The 27,703-nt window shown below is 40.9% G+C and overlaps 1 protein-coding gene across 1 annotated transcript in view; it reads right to left on the bottom strand.

The window, feature by feature from the left end:
• The window catches only part of UST (uronyl 2-sulfotransferase), a 160,571-nt gene that overhangs the window by 8,095 nt on the left and 124,773 nt on the right, over positions 1–27,703 (bottom strand). The window contains exons 6-7 of the mRNA XM_061991682.1: positions 26,197–26,294; positions 25,692–25,849 (exon numbers count right to left, since the gene is read on the bottom strand). Of these exons, the coding sequence (XP_061847666.1) occupies positions 25,692–25,849; positions 26,197–26,294 (256 nt within the window). The remainder of the gene's footprint in view (positions 1–25,691; positions 25,850–26,196; positions 26,295–27,703) is intronic.

Raw genomic sequence — 27,703 nt, 5'->3', positions numbered from 1 at the left:
CCTCACGTTTCAATTGTATGCAGCTGAGCTGCAGCACATGCCTACTTCTCCAGAGTTTTACATGGAAATAAGTGTATGTACTGTGGCTTGATGTGATGTACAAATTGGCAAGGGCTTCTGCTTGATATGCCACTCAAACCATCGCTGTGTGTGCTAAAACAGGGCTTCAGTGCCTATTCTAGAAATCATGCCCCACAGAATATCTAACTGCGTCTCAGCAGAAAAATTTCTGCTTTTCAAACTTGAAATTTTTAGGTGGGCTCTTGAAGGCTATCTGGGACAGGATGGTCGTGGGAAAACAGATGAAACGCTGATGTGTTTGGCTCGTGTTGTCTCTTTGATGGTCACAGGGCTGCTACTGCTCAGGAGCTTGGAGCAGGTCACAACTGGGAGAAGGGATGGTGCACTGTGGCTGTACTGTGTGACAGAGCACCTGGTGTGTGCTCACGTTTGCTAAAGGAAAGCAGGGACAGTGGAGAAAACTTAACAGTCACCAACTGAGAAGAAGCATATTAAAAAACAAAGTTGGGGAATAAATGCTACTTTGTCCTATATCATCTACTAGCTTTTTCAGTCTGAAATACGGTAGATCTCAATTACTAACCTCCTTACTGTGAGTAACCTCCTTACTGTGATTACTAACCTCCTTACTGTGAGTTACTCCCTTCTCAGTTACTCACATCAACAAAATAATATCATGTAAATAAAGATTAGACACCGAGGTGCACAGTGAGGACAGTTATGCTAAGCTCACCAGCAATACTTGTTTTGTTTCAGCATTTCTGTCCTGAATTGTTGTGCTGCTTTGATGACATGGGACAACAACTAACTCCTAAAGGTCAGATACGGTGGACTCTGAAAGGACAGCTCTTCAGGGCTCATGGAAACACCCACAACTCTGGAGACCTGCAGTCTTAGGCAAATTGCATGTCTTGTTTATCAAACAGGGAGCTTGAAGCAAATATCATAGACTGCAATAGCATGGGCATTGCAAAACCATGGATGTCAAAATCAGACTGAACTGAGACAGTTACAGCAATGCTCTTTCTTACCACTACAATGAATAAGGAAACTATAGGGAAGAATATTGTCTCTATTAACCTAATATAATTGCATTATTAATGTTAACATGGATAAAATGCAGGGAACCCGGAGAATGATGACCTGACAGAGGAAAACAGAGGGGTGCCAAAACAGAGATTAGCCTAGAAGAGCTCAGAGATAACCTGGATGACACATAATCAAACAGCTACTAAGGATGTAAACACCAAGGAGACATGGCACAAAATCAGAACAAGGAAGAAACATGAAAGAAAAAAGAAAAAACAAAAGCATAATGTTAGTCTAAGAAGTACCTTAGGTCAATAAGGCTGAAAATAAGAAATATCTTCCTACAGTATGTAAGTAGCATGTATTAGGAATATACTGCAGAGGTCAACACTGCACTGGTCTGACTGTCAACTGGGTAATATAACTGAATTGCACACAACAGTGCTATGAGACATCTATTGAGCTATTAAAGGCATTATATTGCTATTATGAAACACTTGTCTTAAAACACACACTGCAATGCAAACATGTAACTCTCTCCATACTTTCTATACAGCTACCACTCTCTATAGCCTCTTCTCCATCCGATAAGTATTTATCATGAAGTCTCCAATTCTCCTCCTGGAAACTTTGCAGTGTTAATGCCTTTACCTCTACCACTTCAGAGCTGTGGATGCAACAACACGGATTTCCAGCTGCATGGAACACCTCAGCTGACCCTCCTGTAGCACAGGCTGCCTCTCCTGCTGCCCCAACCTGGAAACGCGCTGTCTCTCACATGCAATCGGATAAATAGTCTCAACAGGATCTTTCAAGAGACTACTTTGTTTGGTGCATTTCACTGTTGCATTTCCAGTTACCACAGAAGAAAAACAAAAGCGGAAAACTAACCCACATTGGTAGAGTGAAAAGGTGGACTCTTATAAGAATGTGGTCAGGTACTCTTATTGCCATTAAGCAACTTCTAAGTTGAGCTAGACAGATCTGGAGGTGTCAAAACCTGCAGAAGAAATGCTAGGATTCTCTAGTTTGAGTTGTCAAAATAATTGCTATGGTTGCAGTTTGTATGCATTTTCTAATGTGTCTTTTATAGCTGTACAAGTATCATTGAATGGATCTAGTCAAATCTGAATCTGGCAAAGCCACAACTTAAAAACAGGTTCTTACAGATCGCTTGTGAACAGTGTTGCGAGGTAGGCTATACAGATGCTAACATTATTACTTTTCTTGCAGAGAGAAGAGAAAGTTGCAGTAATCAAGATACGTTTCAGCAGTGCCCACGAGCAGGAAAAGCTTCACCACATTTATGTTATGAAGAAAACATGCAGAGATGTAGAGCCTGGAACTTGTGAATCTAGAGCAGGCTTTGGTGCTTTGAGTCCCGGTAGACTGCTATCTGTGATTTTTGTCCACAAAAAGGAAGCACTGGAAGAGGCGTGCTGTGCAAGCTTAAGATATCTAAGAGGGATGGAGTGAAGTAGAGATGTCTTTATTTCCATGTATAGTATTGACAAATCCAATACTGGCATACAGTGTCCAGTTTTGTAATCACATCCTAAATTACAGAGGGGAAGAAAACAGCCTCAGAATGAATACTGGAGTCGGAAGGGTCACTTTAGAGAAAGATGATAAATACATTCTGGTCAGCTTACCAAACAAAAACGAAGATCAGGAAGTGACCTGTTTACAGTATCTGGTGAGAAAACTATGGATTCTGGAGGGTTGGAAACCTGTGACATGCAGACTGGAAGTAAGGCACACCTTTTTAAAGTGGTGAAGGTGACTAATCACTAGAACAAAACGAGCTGATTTGTCATCACTTGATATTTTTACATCAACGCTGGACAACTTAACCAACTCCAGTTACTGATCTCTGTGCAGAAGTAAGTGAAACTGCGTGGCCTGTAGCACACAAGAAGCCAAGCTGAATGACCCAACGATCCATTTAAGTCTTTCACACATTCAAGTTCCAAAAGTCTTGAATGTGTCAGCTTCCAAGTCTGAAGTACCACTTGTGAAAGACTTTTTGTCAGCGCCTTTGAGGTATCTCAATGTGAATGTCATTTTTGGAAGATATCTGAACATCTAGTTTGCTACCTTTTCCAGTCATTGGCTGTTCAAACCTAGTGGTCACCCCCCTGCCATATTAAGTCTAGCAGGAATGTGAAGTAATGCTACATTTTAAGAAAAAGTTTGAGAACACAGCCCTAAAAATGTGTTCATTCTCAGTGCTGTGTCCTCCCATCTTCTTAGAGCATACATATGACTGTTTATTGCTTTACATAAGAACTACTGAACAACAAGGCTAACGTGGACTGAAGTAATGGCCAATAATAAAATGCATGCACTGCCAAGGTGAAAACACTACTGATAGGCTATAGAGGACTGGAAGATGTACATTAGCTCTCTGGAAGCTGCAAGCAAAATGAAAGAAAATAAAAAAGCTATCAGATCTCTTCTCCCTTTTGAGAAAGCTGCCAGTTCTAAGTAGTTTTTCTCTCAACTGTGTCTGCACACAGACAATTGAAAGCCCCGAAATTGCTTTATTTCTTATTACTGCAAGTTACAGGCGGTCAAGAAAAAATTCTCTCTCTCACCCTTAGGTTCTTTGTGTATAATGAGCAACTGAAGGCAGCCAGGGGTTGAGGCACTGGTGAAGAAAGAAGAATGCTACCAGAGCAGAAACAACACACTGTTACTTTCAAGTTCACCCCCTCCTGGCCCACAGCCTGACTGCCTTGGCCAGTTGCCAGAGTATCAGGACAAAAGCTTCTTCCTCTGGCCAAAACCGAGGAAAAGGGTCTGTTGTTTAACACAGGCAGACTTGTTTCAGGAAGAGAAAAAAAATAAAAAGAAGGGGAATTATATTAACTGGAAGTCCTGGGAGAGGAGAGTAATCTCCTAGTGTGGCTAACGCAATTCTCACCCCATGCTTTTCCTGGAGAGGGAACGTCTTGATTCTCCACCGTTCAGTCTAGAATGAAAAGTATAATGTCTCCACAAGGCTAAGCTCTAAGGCTACCACAGTCCTCGTGTCCCCCAAGGTTACCATGAATCAGAAACAAGAATGCATGTTTACTCCATCCAGGGAGCCCCAGGCAACCCACTGCTCCCCTCCATGCCTGCACTAATAGGCTTGTGTGAAGAGCAAGCATCCTCACTCATATAAGAACAGAATTTTCTATTCATCTAGAAGATCTTGCAGAGTCTGACAGATAGATAAGCCCAACATTTAGCTACCTCAGGACTTCACAATGACTGAAGCTCCCACTGGATTTCCACAGAGTCATTAAACCAAAGTCAAGGTAAATTCACACCTGTGCTTTTTTGCCACTTGTATAAGAGAATACAGCTCCAGTCTGCAATGGGGAACTTGGGGTTCGCTGTAAATTTAAAGGTCATGTTCCTCCCTGTATCCTCCGAGACAGATGCTGTTCCAGAGGTTACACAGATGCAATGGCTCTTCATGACAACCTTTGCAGTTCTTTAGCAGCACAGCCACAGATGAAGAATGAAGATATGGAAAAAGGCAGAAGAAAATCCCTTGGTCTGGCATGACCTGTTTGATTCTGAGCACCAAAGCACTTGGGTGAGGTGAGTAACCCTTGGCGCTGGATCACAGGATGTAGTGCATCAGTGAGATGTGGAAGGAGACTTCCCCTGGCAACTCCTTAGGCATCTGAGTTTTCAGAAGCAACCCTCAGTTCAAGGAGAAGTGTGATTTTAATCTGCTTGGGATGACATAAATTAATATAGGACATTTTTAGGTGCTTCGATGTTGTTCAAACACCACTGATATTTACACATTCATGTACTTGCTCTGCATTCCAGGCAACAGATTTTCCTTCTGAAGCAGTGGGGAAATGTAATTTCCAACACATATTTATGACACCAAGATCTTTGCAGACAAAGGCCTGCCTATGCATCTGCACCAGCCAATAGCAAAGACAGTCGGCCTTGTAGTACCTCTCATCTGTTCTCAGCGACTTACATGATCAGCTTCAGCGTAACTTCACCATACTCGCTCATGCATCAGCACCAAGAGCAATCCATTGAGGAAACAGAGTTTTGCTCAACAATCCTTTTAAACTCAACTTGCATTTAGCATTACTGTGCTGACAGGGAAGAGATACAGAGGCACATCATTCTGCCATCTATCACCTTGTTTACAGGAAGTATATTCACAGTAGCCTTAAGTCTATTGCAGCTTAAAGGAATTAGCTGAGTAATGTGAAAATACCCATGAATCAGAACAGGAGATTTACAGGATATGAAAAGCCACTGCTCCTGCACTTAGTCCTGCAAAATGTCTTATGTCTGTAGTATTTCAATCAGCAGTTTCATTCCAGTGTTAGAGAGACTGGCTAATATCAAAGTTTCCAGGATGACTGTGCTGTCGAAATTAAAGTAAAATCTAAATTAAAATTTAAATTAAGTAGCCCTGACATAAAGGCTACCATGATTCAAGGTCATACTGCACAAAACTTTCTCTTGTGCTTCAGAAAACAAGAGAGCAAATGGCCTGCTGTCTTTTTCCATTTTGGTATTTATGGGCACACGTACACATTAACACCTCTGAATGAGGATAAAAAGGAACAGAAACCAGAAAGGATGTGACAGCATTTAAGAAGAGTTCTTCAAGAAAAAAAATATCAATTTTGGGAAGGAACTAGGTTACTAAAAAGAACACTAAATCTGCAACAATCCAGGCTTTTGCTAAAAAACATTGCAATTTTCTCTATTGTGATCTTCAGGAGTGATGAAATAAAGGCCTCCGACACTATTCACAAGACATGAAACATTAAGAGTTGCAGCAAGATCACCCTGTTGTGGTGGGTTGACAGCAGCCAAGCACCCATGTGACCACTTGCTCACTCTTCCTGCCCCCACAATGGCATGAAGGAGAGAACAGGAAAAATGAAAGTGAGAAAACTCATGGGTAGAGATAAGGACAGTTTAACAGGTGGGGGGAAAAAAACAGTGATGCAAGGGGAGAGGGGCTGTCCTGCCTGTCTCCCCATCCCTAGCCCACTGACTGAGGAGGCAGTTATCTTGAACTCATTCAGAGCCAGCAGAGTGAAAATGGCTGCTGTCAAACCTACCACACCTGTCTCTAGGAAATTTAAAATACAGACAAATACATAAAACAGGCACAATGGATAAGATCAAGTACCCACTTAAGTCACTGTACTGAGTATTTGAACAGTAGGCAGTAGTGGATGCTCGGAGGAGGAGTGGCAGAGGCACAGATCCTGTCTTCCTTAAGTGTCATCTCACAGCTGGTGCTCAACAGCTACCCACCCCTCAAGCCAGAAGCTGCATGGATGGCTATTAAATTTAGTGACACAATGAACTTCTCCATGAATGCAGCGGTTTTGCAATCCTACCAAGGTTTTGTGTATCAGCATAGTGTGTTGCGAGATGTTCCACACTATAGTTATTTGTTGGTTTAAATAATCAAAACCACAACCAACACTATCCAACCATTTGTCTATCTTAAACTTTTAAAAACTGAGTCTCACTAATAAATCAAAACTAATCATCCTGCATTTAATCTCTTTGCATGGTTTGGTTTTGTTTCTAACATCCTACTTCATTTGTCTCTCTTCCAAACTCGGAGGTTTCTTTTTTCTATGAAAATCATTTTGTGTCCCTGACCATTTCCCTTGCTCCAGCTTTGTACCTTTTCTAATTCTGGTGTTTAGTTTTTCAGATGGTGTGATTACAGCTACAGATAATTAATGAAAGATGCTGCAATTTTTGGCTTAAAAAACCCATACAACATAACTAATTTTAACTTCTTTCATATTTAGGAATCAGAAGTAAAAGATAACCTATGTGGCTTCACAACAGATTTGAATTGTTGCTTGTCCCAAAGAACAGAGAAGAATACTACTTCAACAAAAAAGGCAATTCAGAGCAAGAATTCACAGGTTAATTCTAAAAGGAAGAGGGGAAGCTATAAGTAAATTAACATAGAAAATGTCATTAAGAACCAAGAGTTTCAGTGCCCAGTTTCAACAGATGTTCCTCAAAACAACGAATCTAATTCTGAATCTACAAGATCCTATTCAATTTGTTAAGCTTACCAGAAGAATAAATGCCTAAATTTCACTCCTGCCTAACAGTTCAAAGAAATCTTGAAACTACAAAAGAACATATTTTTAAAATCTGCAGTCAGAATGCAACATTTTTTTAAAACCAGAATAGTTTAATGAAGTTTTGTAGAAAGTGTGATGAAAAAGTTATCTGAGAGAATGGTGCATTCAGGGTTCCCATAGTAACCAAAACACTGACCAAAAAAAAAATCATAGGAGCTTTGTAAAAGCCTGTCCAAAAAAATCAAAAATGAATCTCTGGGAAGCTTGGCATCTGTTTCCATAGAAGGGACATCTACTGTGTTGGATGCGTATATGCACTTATACATGGCACCAGGGCTGTGTTTTGATCTAGGCTCAGCACTCCTGTCTTAGTGCCGAGTACAGGCGTCCCAGAACTGAATTCAGCGTCTACATGGAGGTCGAGTTCTCCTGAAAGCCTGCAGGTGCTGGGAATATGAAAATGTGACTGAGCTCTTTAAAAATACATTCCTCACAGGATATTCTGGTGTGGCCAGTGACTATGGTCATTAGTCTCTAAACAAATGTGGTGACCTGGCATATCACGTGCAGCTGAAACTTCATCCATCTGCTTGCCACAGTGGTTGACAGTACTTCTGGCACATTCCCAGAGCATTTCATTTTAAGTACATTTATTGAAGAAACAAAACCCTCTAAACTGAGCAAACATAAAGTCCTCATAAATAAAACTACTTTTTTCTTTCCTTTTTTTTTCACTTGGTCTGAATAACAGTGGGAAATGAAAAACCACAAGACCGAAGGAAGTGAAGGGACTATTTATGTAGCATGGGAAAAATTAAACTAGGATTCAACACTTCAAAGTGGATGACATCTGTTTATCAAAATACTTTTCTTGTATCTCTTTTGCCTTTGATTATCCAGGCTGTCTGACAAGACTTAAAAGCAGGGAAGCAGTGCTAGATTTGTCCTTTGATTTCAGTGGCAATCTGTGTAAGTTCTGTCACTAACCTGAAATCAAAATGCTGGTCTGGCATTGCCAGTTACTAACAAAATATACCAACATATCATGTGCCAGTTCTTAAAAAAATTACTGGCCCATGTGTACATGGTATGGAAAGACGGATGGGAATTAGAGCATTTTCCCTTCTGCATGGGAGATAAAAAGTGTCTGTGTGATAACTCCTTATTTATGTTAAAACCTGTTGAGCAAGTGGGATGTACACCAAGATGTGGTCTGGAAGGATAACAGAAGCAGCTTGTGAACTGAATAGCTGAATTAAGCAGGAACTCAAACCACTGATTTCTGCAAGTAGCTTGCAAAAACATGCACCAAGGAAAATAACTTTCGGCAATTCAAAGCAGAACCTTTGGCTAAGTAGTGATTCTGCCCTTAAAATAGGATAAATAATGTGTTTTGCAATTTCACTAAGTACTGCAGCCTGCCAGGGACCCCATGCCATACTCTACCCACAGCAGAGGCAGAGCCAAGTAAATGATGAAACTCAACATACAGACAAATATGCTTTGCAATTTCATCACTCTTCTGTTAGTAATAAGTTCTAGATGAACTGAGCTGATGGTTTTGGTAAGCTGTTCGCTAAAGCATGAGATGACAGACTGAGTTTTCTTGCTATCAGTCACCTGCATTGGCACAGCTGCTCCAAACAGGCAAAGTCGTACAAGTTGCAATTTGTTCCTGTTATTTTCAGCTAGTAAGAGCTGAAAACTGTTGACTGTGAAATGAGTTTGCACTCCCAAGGGAGCTGTTCTCAGTGAATCAAGATATATGTGTGTATATATATATATATATATATATATGAACATCAGGATGTGTGTAGATTTGTATGTGCTTCTCCAGATCATGTCTTTCTTTCAAAGGCTTGGACACCAACATGACTCATCTCAACCTTTTTCACCATGCTGACTGGACAGAATAATTTCCCATTTGCAAACAAAACCAAATAATCTTAACAAAACAAATCTGTTTCATTGTGCTTACAAGGAGTATACAACCTCTCACCTGGTCATGAAAGAAACTGGTTTCACATACAAACCCCAAACCAGCAAAAAGCATGACCTCTTCAAAGTGTCATTTGTCATCCAAGATTTCCAGATTACACCCTGTCTCTAATGGCTTTTAATCGTCATCACAGGCACTCAAAATCTACCACTGACTTTACGACTTACTGAGCTAAATCAAGAACAGGAATGGAGAGGTTAAGAATCTAGAGGGAAATCCTCCTCTCATCGGAAAAAACCACAAATCCTGAAATAATAGCCCTAAAGAAGACATGGAAAGCACTATTACCTGATATCTTTATGGTGAAACTGGACAAACATTATTCCCTATGAACCAGGATTCAGTGCAGAAAAAAAGCCTAAAGACTTCTCAAACACTGAAACATGGACAGTGCAAGATCTGAGGTGCAACTTGCATATGCTGCATCCAAAAAACCTTGGAGAAAGCACAGAGGAAGCAGCTGTTGAAATTAGCTTGCTGCTAAATATCCAAGGTTTGTTTGACTGTTGTCCCCTTCCTTAGCTGGTCCTGCCATGCTTTACTGTCTTCAAGATCCCTTCATAACTTTACTACCCAAACTCCTCCCACAGGTTTTCTGCCTTCTGCAGTTCACAGACTCCAAGCACTCTTCTAGCAGCTGCTTTGGTCAACACACACCTTGAGAGTTTCTTGAGAGTTTACTGGACTAAATCTTCTTCGTTCACCTTCTTTGCTCTTGTCAAGGAACTTAACATGGGCTTCTGCTGTGTTTCTTTGCCCCACAGTGAACTACGTCACAGATTTGCTCCTGCAAACACTGCAGGAAAAGATACCACCAAGGGCGCTAAAAAAAACAACTCCCAATCAACCCCACAAAACCCCCCAAAATTAATTCCACCAACAGATTGGCTCAAATAGCACTTGATGATGTGCAGATTTATCTATTGGATAGACAAGAGGGGCATCAAGAAGGCACAACGTACAACTTTGTTTTTATACACGTACTTCATCCTTGCTACTAACAAACATTACTGCATGCCAACTTCTTGACAACATCCATCTCTACCCAATTATATACCAGTATAGAGCATGAGTGAGAAATATTTCTGCTCCTGAACTCCTGATAGATTATTCTGAGTGTCATTCTGAGGAACATACAGAATAACCAAGGGTTCAAGCCCAGCCAGCATGGTTTTAGGAAGGACAGGTCCTGTTTGACCAATCTGATCTCCTTCTGCAACAAGATGATCCACTTAGTGGATGAGAGAAAGGCTGTGTATGTGTTCTTCCTGGACTTCAGTAAGGCCTTTGACACAGTCGCCCACAGTATCCTCCTGGAGAAACTGGCTGCCCATGGCTTGGATGGACCTATTCTGCAATAGCTGGAAAATTGTCTGGCTGGCCGAGTCCAAAGAATGGTGACGAATGGAATTAAATCCAGTTGGTGTCTGGTCACCAGTGGTGTTCCCCAGGGCTCAGTGCTGTGTCCTGTTTAACATTTTTATCAAAGATCTAAATGAGGGGATTGAGTACACCCTCAGTAAATTCACAGATGACACCAAGCTGGGGGGTGTGTAGATCTGCTTGAGGACAGGAGGCCCTTCAGAGGGACCTGGAGAGCCTGGACAGATGGGCTGAGGCCAATTGCATACGGTTCAACAAGACCAGGTGTCGGGTCCTGTACTTGGGCCACAACAATCCCAAGCAGAGCTAAAGGCTTGGGGCAGGGTGGCTTGAGGGTTGCCTTGCAGAAAAGGACCTGGGGGTGTTAATCAACAGCCAGCTGAACATGAGCCAGCAGTGTGCCCAGGTGGCCAAGAAGACCAATGGCATCCTGGCCTGTATCAAAAATAGTGTGACCAGCAGGACCAAGGATGCGATTCTCCCCTTGTACTTGGTATTGCTGAGGCTGCACCTTGAATATTGTTTCCAGTTCTGGGCCCCTCACTACAAGAAGGACATGGAGGTGCTGGAGCATGTCCAGAGATGGGCACCAAAGCTGGTGAAGGGTCTAGAGAAACAGGTCTTAACGAGGAGAGGCTGAGGGAACTGGGGATGTTTAGCCTAGAGAAGAGGAAGCTGATAGAAGATATGATCACTCTCTACAACTACCTAAATGGGGGTTGTTGAAAGCTGGAGGTCGATCTCTTCTCTCCAGTAACAAATGATGGAACACAAGGAAATCGGCTAAAGTTGTGCCAGGAGAGATTTAGATTGGACATTAGGGAGAACTGTTTCTCTGAAAGGTTATTAAGCATTGGAACGGGCTGCCCAGGGAGGTGGTGGAGTCATCATCCCTGGAGAATATTCAAAAGACACACAGATGAGGTGCTGAGGGACAGGGTTTAGTTTAGTGATGGACTTGGCAGAGTGAGGTGAGTAGTTGAGCTCGATGATCTTACAGTTCTTTTCCAACTGTAATGATTTTATGATCCTATGTACAGTATCAAACAAACCTCCAGAGAGATAAACAGCCAAATGATGACACAGAGAGTTCAGTTTCCCCGGTACATAATTTAAGCACCTGACATTAAGTAATATCAATACGCAGTGAAGTAAACCAGATTTGTCAGCTGCACGAAGACCCTTCAAAGATCAGTCATGTGCAATTGGCAGAGCACTTACAGAGAGAGTGGAGAGCTGAAGAAAACTTAAAAAATAAAAAGAAGCCTTCAATGCCCAGCAAAATATTTAGTGGTATTTAGATTAAAACAGAGTTTTCTGTGAATATTTTCATTCAGCATTTTAAATAAATTTGCTTTGGCTATGCTCTCAGTCCTGTCATGTCCAATTTCCACTAGCTTTTGGGAGATGTATATTACATATCAGCCACACACTCTCCTTTTATGTAACAGAAAAAGTAATGTTCTTGTGCAAGCAGTAAACCTCCAAATTTGCTAACAACCCAAAAGCCTCAAAAGCACAGCTCTGCGAAGCACCAGGGCCTCTGGCCAGATTGTGCACACACGTGGTCCCTGCAGGGCATGCACACACCAAATAGTCTGCTGCACCAACGTCAGCATGCTCCACGTATTCTGTCAGGACAGGTCACTGTAACTTGTGTTTCACTTCTTTCTGGTTAGAAATAAGCAAACAACAAAACAGGTCCCCTCCTCACTCCAATTTCTTTGCTAGGTCCAACAGTGCTCTTTACCTGTATCTCTTTTTCCCCCTTTCACTCCACAAAAAGAAATTAAATAACATAGCTGACTGTTTGGAAATAAATCTGTCATGGTTTTGTGTGGAGCTGTTTCTGATAACGAGGAAGGGGCTGTAAAGATGGCTTATGTAAGAAGCTGCTCAAAACTGTCCTCAGCTCTGAGCCAGACCCACTTCTGGGGTTGAGCCAAATGGGCGTCTCAACGATCACTTTTTAGAATAAGAAGCCAGAAGAGGAGGCTTCTTCCTGTTCCTTCTTCTTCTCCTTCTTTCTTCTTTTCTGGCTGGTGGTGGTGCAAATTGTTGGAAGAGAGAGCCAAGTGACCATGCAGACCCCGAGGTCAGTGAGGGAAGAGAGGAGGAGGTGTGCTGGAGTAGAGACTCCCTGCATCCTGCAGAGAGGACTGGTGAAGCTGGGATTTGTTTGCACTTCTTTAAAGACCCCACACTAGGGGTAGTGGCTATGTGCAGAGGAGGTTGTGTCCCATGGGAGGGATCTCGTATTTTCAGAAGCCATAAATGCTGGGAAGAACCCACACCAGAGAAGTTTGGTAAGGACTGTGTCCCGTGGGAGGGACCCTGTATTGGAGCAGGGGAAGAGTGAGACAAGTCATCCCCATCTGAAGAGAAGCAGCAGAGCACATCTGTGAGAGACTGACCACGTCCCCTATTCCCTGCCCCCTGAGCCGTTGAGGGGGAGAAGGTAGAGATATCGGGAGCAGTGAGCTGGGTCTGGGAAGAAAGGAGGGGTGGGGGAGGGAGATCTTAAAGTGCTGGTTGTAATTTTCTCACTGTCTTGCTCCATTTTTGCTTTTTGCTCTATTCTGTTCCTAGTAGGTAGTAGAATAAACTTTCCTTACTTTCCTCTCTAAGTTGAGTACCGGAGTCTGTTTTGCCTGGAACCATAACTGGCAGCGAGCCCTCCCTTCCCTTGTCTCAATCCACAACATCCTTGGTTATCTTATTTTTTCTCCCATCTCACTGGGGCCTCCACCATCCTAATGAGGGTGGGGGTTGATGGGGGGGGAGGGGGAGCAAGAGACTGTCTTGGTGCTTCATTGCTGGCGGTGCTAAACCACGACAAAATCAAAGCAGTCAAGCAGAAGGAGGAGCAAAGGCTAAGGTAAGCATGCAGATGTTGTTCTAAGCTCTGCATTTGCTTGCTCTGTAATACTAAAGACGTAATATTCACCATGACTTATAGGTATGTGTGTTCCCTAAGTAGAGCAACACATCACATGGTAACTCAACTTCATAGACCCTCCAAAACTCAATTGAAAAAAAACCACTCTGGCAAAAGATAGAGCACTACAATTACCTTGTTTAAGCTTTTCACTACACAAAAAGCACTAGATGGAATCATACTGCAAAAAGCAGAGGAACACGGTATATTGTTTTATCACTGACCTGGCAGAAAACAAGAAATAATGCTTCTTCCTGTGGTGAATGCACAGAGCTGATTAACCTCATAGTCACAAGGAAGCCAGACCAGAGGGGTCAAAGAAAGCTAAGCAGAAAGAAAAGTGATTGCAAAGACAGAATATTTCAGGGTCTGAGAAAAGAGCAGGAGCGCTTGTGTGGGCAGACAACTGATGCTACTGCAGACTTCCAGCAAGCAGCAAAGCAGGGAGGGGCAGGTAAACGCTGGGGTTTACTTGTTGTTTTAACTTGGATCATTGAAGGAAGATGACAGTTTAAGGCACTGCCCCCTGGATAGCTCCTCTGCTTCTCCTGAGTCTCAAATGGTTATACTTTTCTTTCTCTTCAATACCCTCATTTCCCCTGAGTATGCACTCATCAGCAACTTTCATTCCCCAGAAATCCTCCCACTGGCTATCTGGAAAGACATTCATGCTACAGGGCATAATGCTTCTCTAACATGTAGATGCCTTTAAAACCACAAGTCATCTTCGGAAACCAAATTGCAAGGAAGTGCATGAAGAATTGCTCCAAGACCTATTTTGGGGGTAAGTGAATTCAGCCAACTCACAAACATCAGCAGTAATTTCAATCCAGTAAGCATGTTCGGTATTCCCAAAACCTTCCCCCAAACCACACACCTATTTGCACGTGCACTTCTTTTAAAAAGATTTTTTTCTTGGTCTGTTTTTATGTTCACTTTTTGCCCTCAGCCTCTAAGATAAAAATGTTTTTGGGGTGAGCCCTGGAGAACTGAGCAGACCAAACACTAACGCTCATATGGAATTTATTTAGAGGGGGAGAAAAATCCATTAAGTTGAGTAGTTATGTTATTTTGAACTGGTTTTATATTTTATGCGTACATAGCGGAGTTGGAATTTCAGGGCTGGCTTTTGTTTGCATTCATCACGAAACATTTGTTATATGAGCTGCTGCTACTGCTACCAAAACAGCTGCTGCTCACTGCGAGAAAACCAGAGACCAACTCAACAGTTTCTTTCTTCCTCTGGTAGTCTAGCTGGCAAATGAGGCCTGGCATTTCTAGCAAAAAATACCTTTGTTTGGTTTCACTGTCATCCTTGCCACCTTTTGCCTGACCAGAACACAGACTTGAAAGAGAACGGATAAACTGGACCAAGAGCAGGTATGTACTAATGTTCCTGAATCACCTGCAATTAAATGTAGATTAGAACTCTATGCTTTGCAGCTAGGACAGTGCCTCAGATGTGACTGACAGTCTTTCCTTCAGCTGCTCTTGAGATTTAGCCAGGATTTATCCTTTCTGTCCCGTGTCATCATTTTCTGCCATCTGGAAAAACCTAGTCATGACTTCATCTAGCTTTGCATAAAATTTCTTCTGTAGGGGATTGCTCCCCTGCACAGAAAAAAATGGCCACCCATCTGACAATCCGTGCACGCTCCTACCAAGCTGGACACAGATGACGACCCAGAGCATCAGCACACTACAATCCTGAGCGCTGAGGACAGACTCAGCTGCACATAAGCTGAATTTTAATGTGTTGCTTTATTAAAACACTTCAGTGTTGTTCTTGTTTCTTCCTGGTAACTTCATATTGGCAGTGACCTCTCACCTCAGTCTCATCTTTTTAAGAGAAGGTTTATTCCAACCTGGAGCAAGGTACCTGCAGGACCCCCCTGCTTGTTTAAGGTAAGGGGAGACTGCTGAAAAATTAATGCCTACCCCTAACCAATTTTATCCTGTTGGATAACATTCTTTCATATCCTGACAGTTTAAGAGCTTTTGGATTGAGATCCTGATGAAAAATCACACCTGTACCATCTGATATCCCTGTGCTTGCTGACACCTTAAAGAAACTAGCTGATTTGTGAGGCTCTACAAATACCATACTGAGTTTTCCCAACTGTCTACTAATCCCATTCTTTATTATAGTTCTTCCCAGCATATAAATTGGATTCTTCCTTCTGTTGCTGTCCAGGTGATCACTGGAGCCCTTTAAAAATGTGGTGTTAACTACCCTCCATTTTTCAAAAATAGCTGCTGACTGAACAACAGGACACACCAGAGAGATGGCAATTTCAGTTTCAAAGAGATCCTTGGTGAATACTGACTCTGACAGCAGCACTCCTGACACTGCCAAGGAGTAAAGATAGTTGAGGAGAACACGACACTGTGCCCTAACACCAAGTCTGTTATCTGCATTATACAGCACATCTGCAAGTAACTGAAAAGTTATTAAAATTGAGTGCAAATACTACAATTCAAAAGATGAGATTTATAAAGTGCAGGAACAATCGTGCAAATGTTGGAGACAGAAAAAGCAGCTCAACTGGAAAAAAAGATATTAATTAAAGAATACAATGTGAATGCAATTTAGAAGAAAGGGAGGAGACAGGGAAGATGAGCCAGGACAACAGTAGAGGGGAGGATGCTCTTTCTCACTACATTTGTAAACTTCTGATTCTACTCCAAGAAAAAAAGAAAAGAAAGGAAAAAAAGGAATCTTCCCAGCCATACTTAGTAAAACCCTCCTCTCTTGCTATAGCTTCTAGGAGAGCAAATTTTCAAAAGGGACAGTTCAAAAGGCTGTGAAATTCCATCTGGTAAAGGAAGTAGGGAGCAAAAACTCCACAAAAGAGTCACTCTTGGAAAAGCAAGGAGTCAGCTCTCCAGCACCACAGACTACCTCCAGGGCAGATAAAGCAAAGGGGCTCAGAGGAAGGAGCACAGAAGCTACGCTCAAGTGAGTAGATCATCCCCTCAGGAGTGATGGCTGAGAGTCATGCCAAAAGGACTCCTGTGTAGCAGCCAGCAGCTACACTGCAAATATATTTCCTTCATTTCAATCCTTTGAATTTTGTAATCAAGGGTCAATCCTTGCACTTTGCTGAAATTTGTTCTACTAATTATTTCTGTTCTAATAGTAATAACAGTGTTCTTAAGATGACTTAGAATGCAATTCACTGTGTACTCTGAGAATAAATGGTCTATTTATAGATGTACTCTGGGGAGTGCCTCCTTACCATCTCTCCCAGCTATCCACTGTCTCCCTCTCCTCAACTCTATGGCGTGCTGCCTTGCTCTGATGTGGTTGGAAAAAACCTTCTAGTATCACCTTTAATGCCTTGATCTCTAAAGGTCCCTTCCAATCCCTACCATTGTATGACTCTATGCCAGAAAGTGCCTTGCTATAATTTCACACCTAACTTGTGAGAATTTGTGCTCTTTCACCTTTTCCTCATTTTAATTATTACAGCATTTTAACTATTATAGCAGCTCATTTGTATTGTTGCAAAAACTTGATTTTAAATTGCAATGTTTATGTGAAAACCCAAATAGTTAATCAGGAATGGCTGCTGGTCTTTACTACACAAAAAAATACAGGTGAAAGTATTTTAATAAATTAATTTCTTCTCTGTAGTTACTTTACTTTTAATATTCTTCAAAATATTTCTGAGCCATCAGATAGTCACACTGCTCTTGCAAGATGCCTTAGCATCTGTAGCCTATCCTATCACTGATACAATGGGCAGGACTTAAGATCAGTCCAACAGAAAAATACAATAACTTTTTTTGAAGACTGAAAATAAGATTATACTCCTAAAAGCAAACTGAATAGTCACCTCTGTGATGTGTTCCAAATTGTTTCTATATTTTCAGTGCCAAATACACTCAGTTTTCAGTTAAAAGATGTTTCTCCCACAAAATCGACCATGAAAACATACTGTGGGACACAAAGATAACTAAGATAAATTCTCAGTTGCTTTGGTCCTACTATCAATAAAAGTTTTTCAGATTTCAGACTCAGCCACTTTGTGCAACTTGCTTGTTTCTATACAGGTGAAATGAAGACTTAAGCAAATGTAATGCAGTTGCAGCTGGGAAGAGAGGCAGGCCTATTAACCGGGATATAACAGTTGTCCACCTCTTCCTCTGTGCCTTCTGTTGCCTGAATAGAGGTCAAAGTTGTTAAAGAAGCAATTTGCATAATCTGTTACTACTACAATTTTTAGTCAAACACTATTTTTAAAGTGGAAGCAGTAACAGAGGTTCAGCTGGAATGTTACAGATTAAAATAGCATTATGATTTTATTTAGTAAGCTAGTCAAGAAGGAATGAACTGTCTTTGCAAGCTTTAATTGTCTGTCGTTAAAACGTTTGTGGTGTTTTGTCATCAGTGACCCTGGATTATTTATGAGATATAACTAATGCTGTATCCAAATGCAGCTTTCTCTCTGTGCTAGACTTTGTTTAACAGAGTTGCTTGTCCATGGATTTTTCATTTTGTTACACTAGGAACAGGAAACATTCAAAAGATGCATCAGGGGGTCAACCTCAGACGAACAGCAGGAGCATTGTTATAAACCACAACATCTGTAGTGACTGATATGTTCATTAGATAAAAATGACAGTTGCCTGAAAAATACCAGCACCAGCCCTTCAACATGATGTCTGGACAAACACACACACACAAAATACACATGAATTCTTGATAGAGGGGATTCAAGGGTTTGGCTGACTAGCCCCTTGGGATTTAGATCACAAACAACTTTAGTTTTTATTGCAACACAGTATGAAATTACATCTGTGTGGGTTTAGTCCAAAACCAGACAGCTCATCAGTAGATCTGATGAAAGGAAACAGAACAATACAAGCATCATAAAGATGTGGGATGAAATGCAAAATCCAAAGGCTGAGACCTTTTGGAATTGGACTAAAAGATGAAGACAATGCCACAGGTGGTCTCAGCCTTCATAGTACTACAGGCATAAATGCCTTATGTAGACAGTTTAGAAGTGAAACTCTGCTTACGATGGAGGCTCAGACAAGAGCATGCAAAAAAAGTAAAGTGTGTTTGGATTCAGGTAAAGGCCTTGCCAGCTGATGGGAAACAGCAATGTAGAAAATGTGATGGAGAGTAATAGAAAAAAGGCAGCAGACTGCAGAGCGCAAGTTCTGTTTATATATGTGTTATGGCATAAAGAAAGGAAAGATTCAGTAATTCTATGAAAAAATAGTCTATCTCTACAATACACTGTAGGTTCTTAGCACCAGTCTATGAGCTCATGTGTCCAGAAAGTTCACTAGAAGAGAAACATTTGATTTAGGTTTTTGAAATGATGATTTAACGGAACATGGATTTCACCTTCCACTACAATTCATTCTGGGCACTGCCTTTGCAAATTCAACTCACATGAAAATCCAAGTCTAAAATAAGAATTAAAAAATCTGCACTGTAACTGGTAAGCAGAGAAACCATATCACTCTTGGTCATATCCAGCGGTGAGACCTGGAAGCCAGTCAACTTCCTCGAATATCAGAAGTGCTGGGCAGAGGCACTGTGGGTCAACATTGGCCCTCCCCATTGCTTCAGTTATGAACTATGCCCTCCCACCATCCCAACCTGCCAATACTAAATACCTCAATTTCTCACCAGATCTAAGTGATTATTGATGGTGCTTTTGTACTTACAAAGTCAATTACGCATCTTGACTCTATGATACAGCAGAATGAGAGTCATATGTTTGGCAGAGGGACCTATAAATTGTGCTTCCCTGCACCTTAAGCTCAGAGAGCAGATTTGCCTGGAGTGACTGTCATTGTCACGTCAGGCTGTCAGCTATCTCATGTTTTGTCTCAAAATGCACCCTTCATTTTGGGCCACAAGATGTATTTGTAGGCAAATGCACTGCTGTGTAACCATGCATATATGAGCTAACTCCAATGTAACAAGTACATGCTAGTAGGGAACAGTAAGTACAGTGGACTTGAGACTGGATGAATACAAACTCCACGTGGGCTTGGAAAGCTGCGTCGAACTCTCCTGTCACGCCTTTACTGTTGATTATACTTTAGCAATGAGATTGGTACTATCTTGGATAAATCTTTCGATGCCACAGTTACGTCTTTGATGCAACACACACAATCTGGAGTGGCTTCACTTTCCTCAGCAGAACAAGAACCCCAGCCGTTACGAGTTGCCAATCTTTGCTGCAGAACCTCCTAGAGATATTTAGTTTCTGAGATGAATTTTCCAAAGTCCTAGTGGATCTTATGAAAAACACAGTCACAAGAAAGCCCAGAAGTGCTCAAATCCTTCCAAGAGCTCCTAACTCTTAAAACTTCTCAGTTTATTCACAATGGAATTTGAAAAGACAGAAAACAACATCTTTTCCTTTTATGGAATTGTAAAAAGAAGGGATACTTCCACTGATTGTGCTTATCACTGATCTGTGCATCCGCTAACTTCCAAGGCATCCCACATCAGACAAGTCCAGTTTGGTCCCTGCTCTCCAAACCTTGTATTTTCACGGTTCAAGGGCTAAACAAAGTATCTATAGCTTTTGATACCATCTTCAGCTTTATGAAACAAACCATGGAGCAGATTAGTTGTGCAGAATGAACTAGATGCTACCAACTTGACTGGGAACAAACGTCCTTGGGGATATGGACTATAGCTCTTCCTCTTTCCCTGACTTTCTTGCACATGAAGAATTGTGCATTTGTTTTACAAGAAACAAAAATACAATTAAATACTCTTCCTAGAGCTTAAACTGCCTGCTTTAGCATGCACGATGTTTTAGAGCATTCTTCTGTGCACTTTTGAAAGTTCAGACTTCAGAGGAAGAGAAAGGAACGTTTTGTTCACGTTTCCTATTTTTATTTTCTCTTTTCAGAACAGGATGTCGGGTGATAAAAGTAAAAAAACGCCACCCAGGCAGAATGTAAATTCACCACTGGCAGGATGTTCAGGTCCCCTGTAAGTCCTGAACAAGCAGGGAGATTACACCACCTTCTGGACAAAACTTTTAAAGTCACACAGTCTGCCTCACGTAATGGATGTGAAAGCGCTACGGAAGCGTTACGCAGTTCCTCACTTAACAAGTCCAACCTCACGTTTTGCCTCCACATGAAATTTGGAATTCTCCTCTTCTGCAGAAAACTTTCATACGTGTTGATTCCTCTTGAGAGTATTGTTTGGGGAAAGCACAAAGCTATTTTAGAGTGTGAGGCAAAAGAAAATGCAGCCTGCTTGGAGTCACTGCAGTTTCTGAATGTTTGAGTGTATTCACACTTTTCCCAAGTTCCATTTTAAAAAAGTAGCAGATGCAAAGAAATGATGCAAAGAAAAATCTCAAGCATTTAAAATGAACCTAATCTGAGCTGGTTTTATTCTCACATCAAGGGTGCAGATGCTTACAGGAAAGAGAAGGGTTGTGCATTTGTGCGCAAGAGATGAGATAATGTATTATTCCCTTTCCATGTACCAGTTACAACCCTCCTCAGAAAGTACAGCTCCTGAGAAGCAGGCAGATCCCTTGTTCTATTCTTTTTCCTTTCCTTTCATTTTGTGCTAAACAAAGTCAGAATAAAAGATGATCATCACTTAAGGACACTTCACAAAAAAGCACTGCTGCCTTTATCAGACTTCTTTCAACATTTCTTACCCAGAGATTTTGCACTTGGAGGTTGTGCCTGCAAAGACATTAATTTGTTTCTCAGAGTGGAAAAAAATAACACCTGTGGGACCTTCCCATCCTCCCTTTGATTACTTTGTATCACAGCAACATTTCCAGCAATGACCCTCAGCTCCTGAACATTTCCAAAGGCATAGTGCCCATATTTTGTCCAAGCAGCCCGAGAACGGGGTGGGAGAAAAGCTGTCAGAAGAATCAGCCTCTGACTGATAAAAATATCTGAGTCTGACTAGGCGAAGCACTGTTAACAAAAAAAGTGATGGCCTGGAACGGGAGATGAGGAAAGAAAGGAAAGCCCCTCTCAGCCTTATCCACTTGCAAAGAGTTTTATTTTGACAAGAAGTGGGGAAAAGCTCTTTGGCACTTCCAGCAGAGGAACCACCTGCAGGCATGCCCCACCTGTGGTGCTGCCCCGGCACAGGAGCAATCTTCAGTGCAGTGCAAAGACTTCCAGGGTTGATTCCACTTTTTTCCTAACTCCATCCAAAAAGCCTTCAATATCTGCCTCAGGTGACCTCAGTCTTGCAAAAAACACAATTGGCAGCATCTCACTCCTTACTGGATTTAAACAGAAGGTGAAGCTTATAAATAAAAACCGTCCAGACTGTGTCACTAGCATTCACAGACAGAATGGACTTAAAATTTGTATTACCTGGGATAACATTACTGCTACTGTTTAAAACATTCCCTGTAAATGTGACTCCCAAGGAGAATCACATTTTCGTTGCATTTTCAAAAAACCTCACATTTCACAGTTTACCTAAAAATATATTTTCTTCCAGTTGACAGCATGAGTAATTTCTTTTCACTCAATAAAATTCACTGTTTCAAAAGCTTAACTCAGTCTTCTTGCTCTAGAGTAAGATATACACATTCTCTACACAAAATATAAAATATAACTTTCAGGAAACATTTTTTTTTCTGGTATTGAGAAGAAGTGTTTTTATAGGGCTTCTGGTGCCAAAGAAAATTTATGAACTCCTGCAGAAAGGTTAGAGGATATGGGCTATTTCTGTGGTGATAAAAACCTTTTATTGTCTATTCTTTTACATTAGATGCTGGTACTCATGCCACAGAACTTGACAAGGCAGAAGAAAATTCTGTGTTTTGCTGTGGATAGTGAGTATTTTTTGCCTCTTAAAACCACTGAAGATATGAAACCCACATGTGTCCACCCCAAAAGAAACTGTGCAGTTATTCTCCACATTCTGGCTACCAGCCAGGCTATGGAAATGAGCTGTAGTCAGCAGAAATGAACAGGACTGATTTTTCCTTCAGTTGTGCTCCTGAGATTGAGGAGTTATTTTATATGTAAAGTTATAGTGTGACTATTTCAGGCCTTTCAAAGACTCTGAACAAGTCAATTGCATTTCCCTCTATCTTTTTAATATTTCATCGTTCTTCACAGTTTCCTTATGCCATCTTATGTAAACCAAATCATTAGCATCCCTGACAAAAGCACTCAACTCATACTGCATTAAGTAGTTATCTGTCATAAAGACACCTACACTCACATCTCTGTGCTCTCTGATGTAAACGTCCCACTATCCATCAGATCAACAGAGCCACAGTTTTACTGATCTGCTTCAGAACAATAGCAGCAAAGTATTTTTGAAGGAAAAAAGGCAACAGGCTTTGTTTTCTAGCTAGAAGGAGGACACTGAGCAAGAGTTCCCTATTAAATGTCGTTACACAGTGTCTCAGATAAGAAATTTTACTACAGAAGAAACAAAGCAGCTCGAATGTGGCTCACACAGTTAAAACAAAGCTCTCAATATTAAGAATTTTGCTTGGATGGGAGCTGTAGTGATCCAGTGCCCACTCAAAGCACCTGTAACAAGAGAGGAGGGTGCCAGCTTTGGGAAGAAGAAAGGGCTTAACCCAGAAATCCTGCAGATGAACAGACAATTTTATGGGTTTGAATAATAACATCTATCAGTTTGCCTCTTACAGCAAGAGCTATGTGCTTTTAATTTGGTTTAGACTATGATGGTGGGCCAGCAATCACTGATTTCTACTCTGCCTTCTAATCTGTGTAATCCAGTAAAGCAACACTGGATGGAAACTTCATCTACTTTCTGCTTCAAAGCAGTTCTACAAATCCAGTTTTTGAATTGTGTCTAGTTCAGAAACACCTATTGCAGTGGACTCTGGTGCAGAGATTCATTGAATGGAATCATCTTTTTGTACACAGTCCTTCACTGTGATTTTCTCTTCTCAATATGTTCAACTCATAAAATATAAGTTCTGGAAAAGTTTTACTTTCTTAGATGAAAAGAAAATAAAGACTGCCATAAGAGTATCGCCAGTAGAGCAGCAGGCAAACAGAAAAAACCTGTAAATTGTACAGATTTAATCTGCAAGTGTTACCTGCAACAAAAGATCAGTTTTGGCCCAAAGTATCATCTGCTTTTTGGAACACCACACAGCTGTGCAGAGTAACGTGTATTCTTTCCAGCATTTCAGGATGTGACAGCAGAGGGTGTTGCAGATCAGGCCTAAGGTGTCCTGAGGACAATAATGTAGGGCTTCTTACATGACATTTGGACTTCTTCCTTCCCTTCCTCCTCTCCTTATCTCCTTCCCTTTCCCTTCCAGCATCAATACCAACTCAAAAATAACCTGAAAGTAGTAACGGCTAGGAAAAAACCCCCAAACAGATGTATACATGAAAAGAGAGAGTAACACAAGGAAACTGTTTCCTTTCAATTTTTCCTTATCAATAACCGACTGGGAAAAATAAAACAAAAGTTTAATTCACATGTGGAATACTGAAGGAGACAGAGGAATTTTCAGACATGGGACCAGACTTACATAAGAAATCCCAGAGGAAACCACTGTCCTGAATCAGGAGATAAATCGCCCACAGATATTGAATAAACACTGAGAAAGATTATCAAGATCTTAACGATTTCAGAGATTGCTTATTTCACACCTGACAATTTCTAGGGCACTCTGATGAAAACTGAGACCCTGTGTGCTGTTTGTTAGGTTCCACAGTTGTAAGAGAAGTGAAAGTCTACGGTGCATAGAACAGCTGAGGAAGTCTTATAGATTCCCAGATAAAAAGCTGCTCACTGCAAAGAATGCATCCTTCTATTGATCCCTGCCTCCCTCTCATCTAACATACTCATGGGAAAACCTTGTAGATTGACTTGTGCAAACTTTTAGGAAGACTTCCACATTATCACAAACATAGGGGTTTTAAAACTTTTCTAATTTACACAGAAAACAGAAATTACTGATCCAAAAGCAGACACTCCTCTTGTCAAATGCATCTTGTCCATGCATGCTCTCCTTATGTCTGTTACTGAGCAAAGCAGTTCTGTTGTGATGCTATATCCAGCCATAAAGTAGCACTCACGTCTTCTAAAGAGCTGCCTTAATTGCTTTATTGCAAGCAAAGACACACTGAAATCCCATTCAGAGGAAGAATGCCACACCTTCCCTGTAATATCTGTACTATTTCCAAATACAACATTTTCCAAGATGCATCTTGAATTGGTGGACAGTCACTCATAATTCCTGCTTAAGGACACAGACCCATAATTCTCTAAAGTGACTGATCACTGCGATAGTTACTCTCAGCCATCATCCGCACACATTAAAACCAAAATTCCATCTTTGATCCGCATGTTTTTAATATATAACTTGGTACAAAACACACATTTCAGTGGCTGTAGGCATTTCACGCTGACATGAATGCAACTGAGTCATCAAGCAAGAAGGGAAGCTTTACTCCTCCCTGGTTCATACGATGCTGATGGCCCAGACAAATGTAAGCAGGAATTTAGTTCTGCTGGCATGACATTCACAGCCCCACAGAAGCATGGCATTTCTTGGTTTAGGCATAGGATACAAGACAGTCTTCTAAAGAGGTTAGTAATAAATGTTAGGAGGGATGGACTGATGCAGAAAAAACCCTTTCAGACTGACCGTGGGGTGCAAATTAAGGGGCAGATTAAGTGATCTCTGTTTTAATTCCTCAAGCTTCCTACGACTTTTTGCTCAGCATGCTTTGCACTTCAGGTGCTGTAATTATGTGTTCTTCTTTGGACTTAACCTAAACTCACTTCAAATGAAAGTTTGCTTTGTTTCAGTTCTTAGTCAAGGTTAAGTGAAAATAAATATCCTGATACTGAAGAATACCCAAAGTCTCCAGCTCCTGAAACCATTTCTTGAAGGTTTACTTAGGTAGATATTGCTGACATCATTTTGAAAATATTTTGACAGTATTATTTGAGAGCTATGACAGAATTAAAAGAAGAAAAAGCCACTCCAGTGGAAAATGACAGACTTTCTGGCATGTGTCAGAATCACTGAAGCAACAAGTGCTTGCCCAGGAGTAAAATCTACACAGTAATGTTAAGAATAAAAGCAGAATATATACCCTTCACCATCAACCAAATTTGCTCCCTAAAAGGGAGATAAATTACTATATTGACTAAGTAAACACATTCCTTTCAGCAGACACACAGATTTTGCCAAAGTTTCTGTAAGAACAGCTTTTTAATGGAAAAAGTTACCTGGATTTTTGTAGATGCTAAGCACATCCTTGAAATAATGAGGTAAGAATCTTTCTAATAAAAGCAGCACATCCTCCAACTCCTCCAGAATGCCCACAAGCAGAAAATTTTCATTAACGTTCAGCTTCGCTCTTTCAAGGGCCCATTCACCAGGCTCCCTATATGAAATTAATGGAAGGAGAGGGAGGAAAAAAAAGTTTAAATATGCATTTACTTCAGGAATTCAAGCCAAGAACACAGTTGAATCAAAAAATATTCAGCGTCGTACTTAGAAGACAAAAAGTCCCCTACCACACCCGAGTCCCCTACCATTCTGTGATTGCATGATCTGCATTACTACCCTCTTAATCAAAAATTATGCATGCAGTTACCACATACAGCACTACATTGTACTTATACTTTTCTCTTGTACTTCAAGTAACAGTTGCTTCTGTACTACCAGTTTCTCACAAAACACTAATAATGGCTATTGCTGAACAAACCGGGATACCTTGTGTATATTTACCTGCATCTTGGATGCTGTCCACAGAAATATGGTATGATGTAAAACAACCTGGGATTGGAACATTCAGGGTAGTTTTCAAGGATACATACATTAATGTCCTGTGGGGAAGGAGGAAAGAAAAAAGAAGATATTGACTATTGCATTTTTCTTTCTTTATTAACAACTTTTTTCTTTATCTCATACTTTATACAGTCACCTCAGAGGCAAAGAATTGTGCTGAGGCTATGCCAAATATTTATCAAGATATTGTCAATTTATCTGCTTGTAAATATCATTAGAAAGTCTCAGGAGGAGGAGGGGAAAAAAAAGTTATTTTGTCCAAGAATGTAAAGAGCACATTACTTGTGCTGCTTAATAACACAATCATTATATTGAGATTACTCCATGATTCCAAGTGGTACACATGGATCCACTTTCATATTGAGTTATATTTTAAATATTTGGGGGAATATCTCAGACTCTTCTTTGAGATAAACATACCCTGGGGGAAACTTGAAGTAGAGAGAACAAATCAAATTGAGAAACAAATGATATATTTTTTTTTCCTAACCCTGCTTCATTCAATGACTGGAAAGACCAAACATAACGCTGTGATTCACACAGCTCACTACTGGTAGAAAAACATAGAGCATTTCTGATTACAGTTCTGTACATCCCTCAGGCATTCAGAATCTAGTCTACTGTGTAAATCTTTACCGAGAAAAGGGCTTATTAGAAAGTGTGTATCATGCTCCTGATCAATTGCTCATCTAATTAGGAGCTATTTATTATTTTTCAAAGACTAGGCATAGCTACTGAACCCTGAGGAACTATATTCCATTTCTAGCTTTACTCTAGAGCAATAATAAATGTACCGCCATGTGGAACTGACTGCCATTACTCTAGTCTAGTCTTGCACCTCACTGTGCAAGGAGATCCAGTGACACCAGAGACACATATAAGGCAAAAAAATGGTGCAAGGCAACATCAGCAAAGGTAAAATGATCTCATCTTTGCAAGACCAACCCTCGTTCTTACTTAAAAACATGTACATTGACAATGCAATAGGCTTGACACACATCAATATCAAACCAATGGCTAATCAAACCCATACTTCAAGTCAATAAAACACAAGAAAGAACACTTCAGTTGGCAACAAGCCCTCTGTGAGACAGAAGTGCCCAAGTAGTGTGAGAGAGTTGCAAAGCACCCCTGGGGCAGGGTAGGGTACAGGCCTCCAGCTTGCATCCACTTCTGAGACTTCAGTGCAGGAAAGATCTTCCCAGAGCTTCAGCCCTTATGTCTGACTTCATTAGTGTCACATATGGGTACATAAGCCTTCTAGAGTGCATTCCTGTTTCCTTCTCTATCTCATACTTCCATAAATCAGATTTTATAAGTGCATCAGAAAATCCTGGGCTGGCAAATAAATCACATACTGAGGAGTCACCAAAGAAAACAACATAAAAAGTGCCAACCAGGATACAAATAACCTATCTCCCCTGCTCCCCTCAGTGCACTCAGGCAT

This window comes from Colius striatus, chromosome 2, assembly GCF_028858725.1.
Source record: "Colius striatus isolate bColStr4 chromosome 2, bColStr4.1.hap1, whole genome shotgun sequence".
Taxonomy (NCBI): domain Eukaryota; kingdom Metazoa; phylum Chordata; class Aves; order Coliiformes; family Coliidae; genus Colius; species Colius striatus.
Note: the sequence above shows the minus strand (reverse complement) of the source record. Positions and strands in the feature narration are given on the sequence as shown.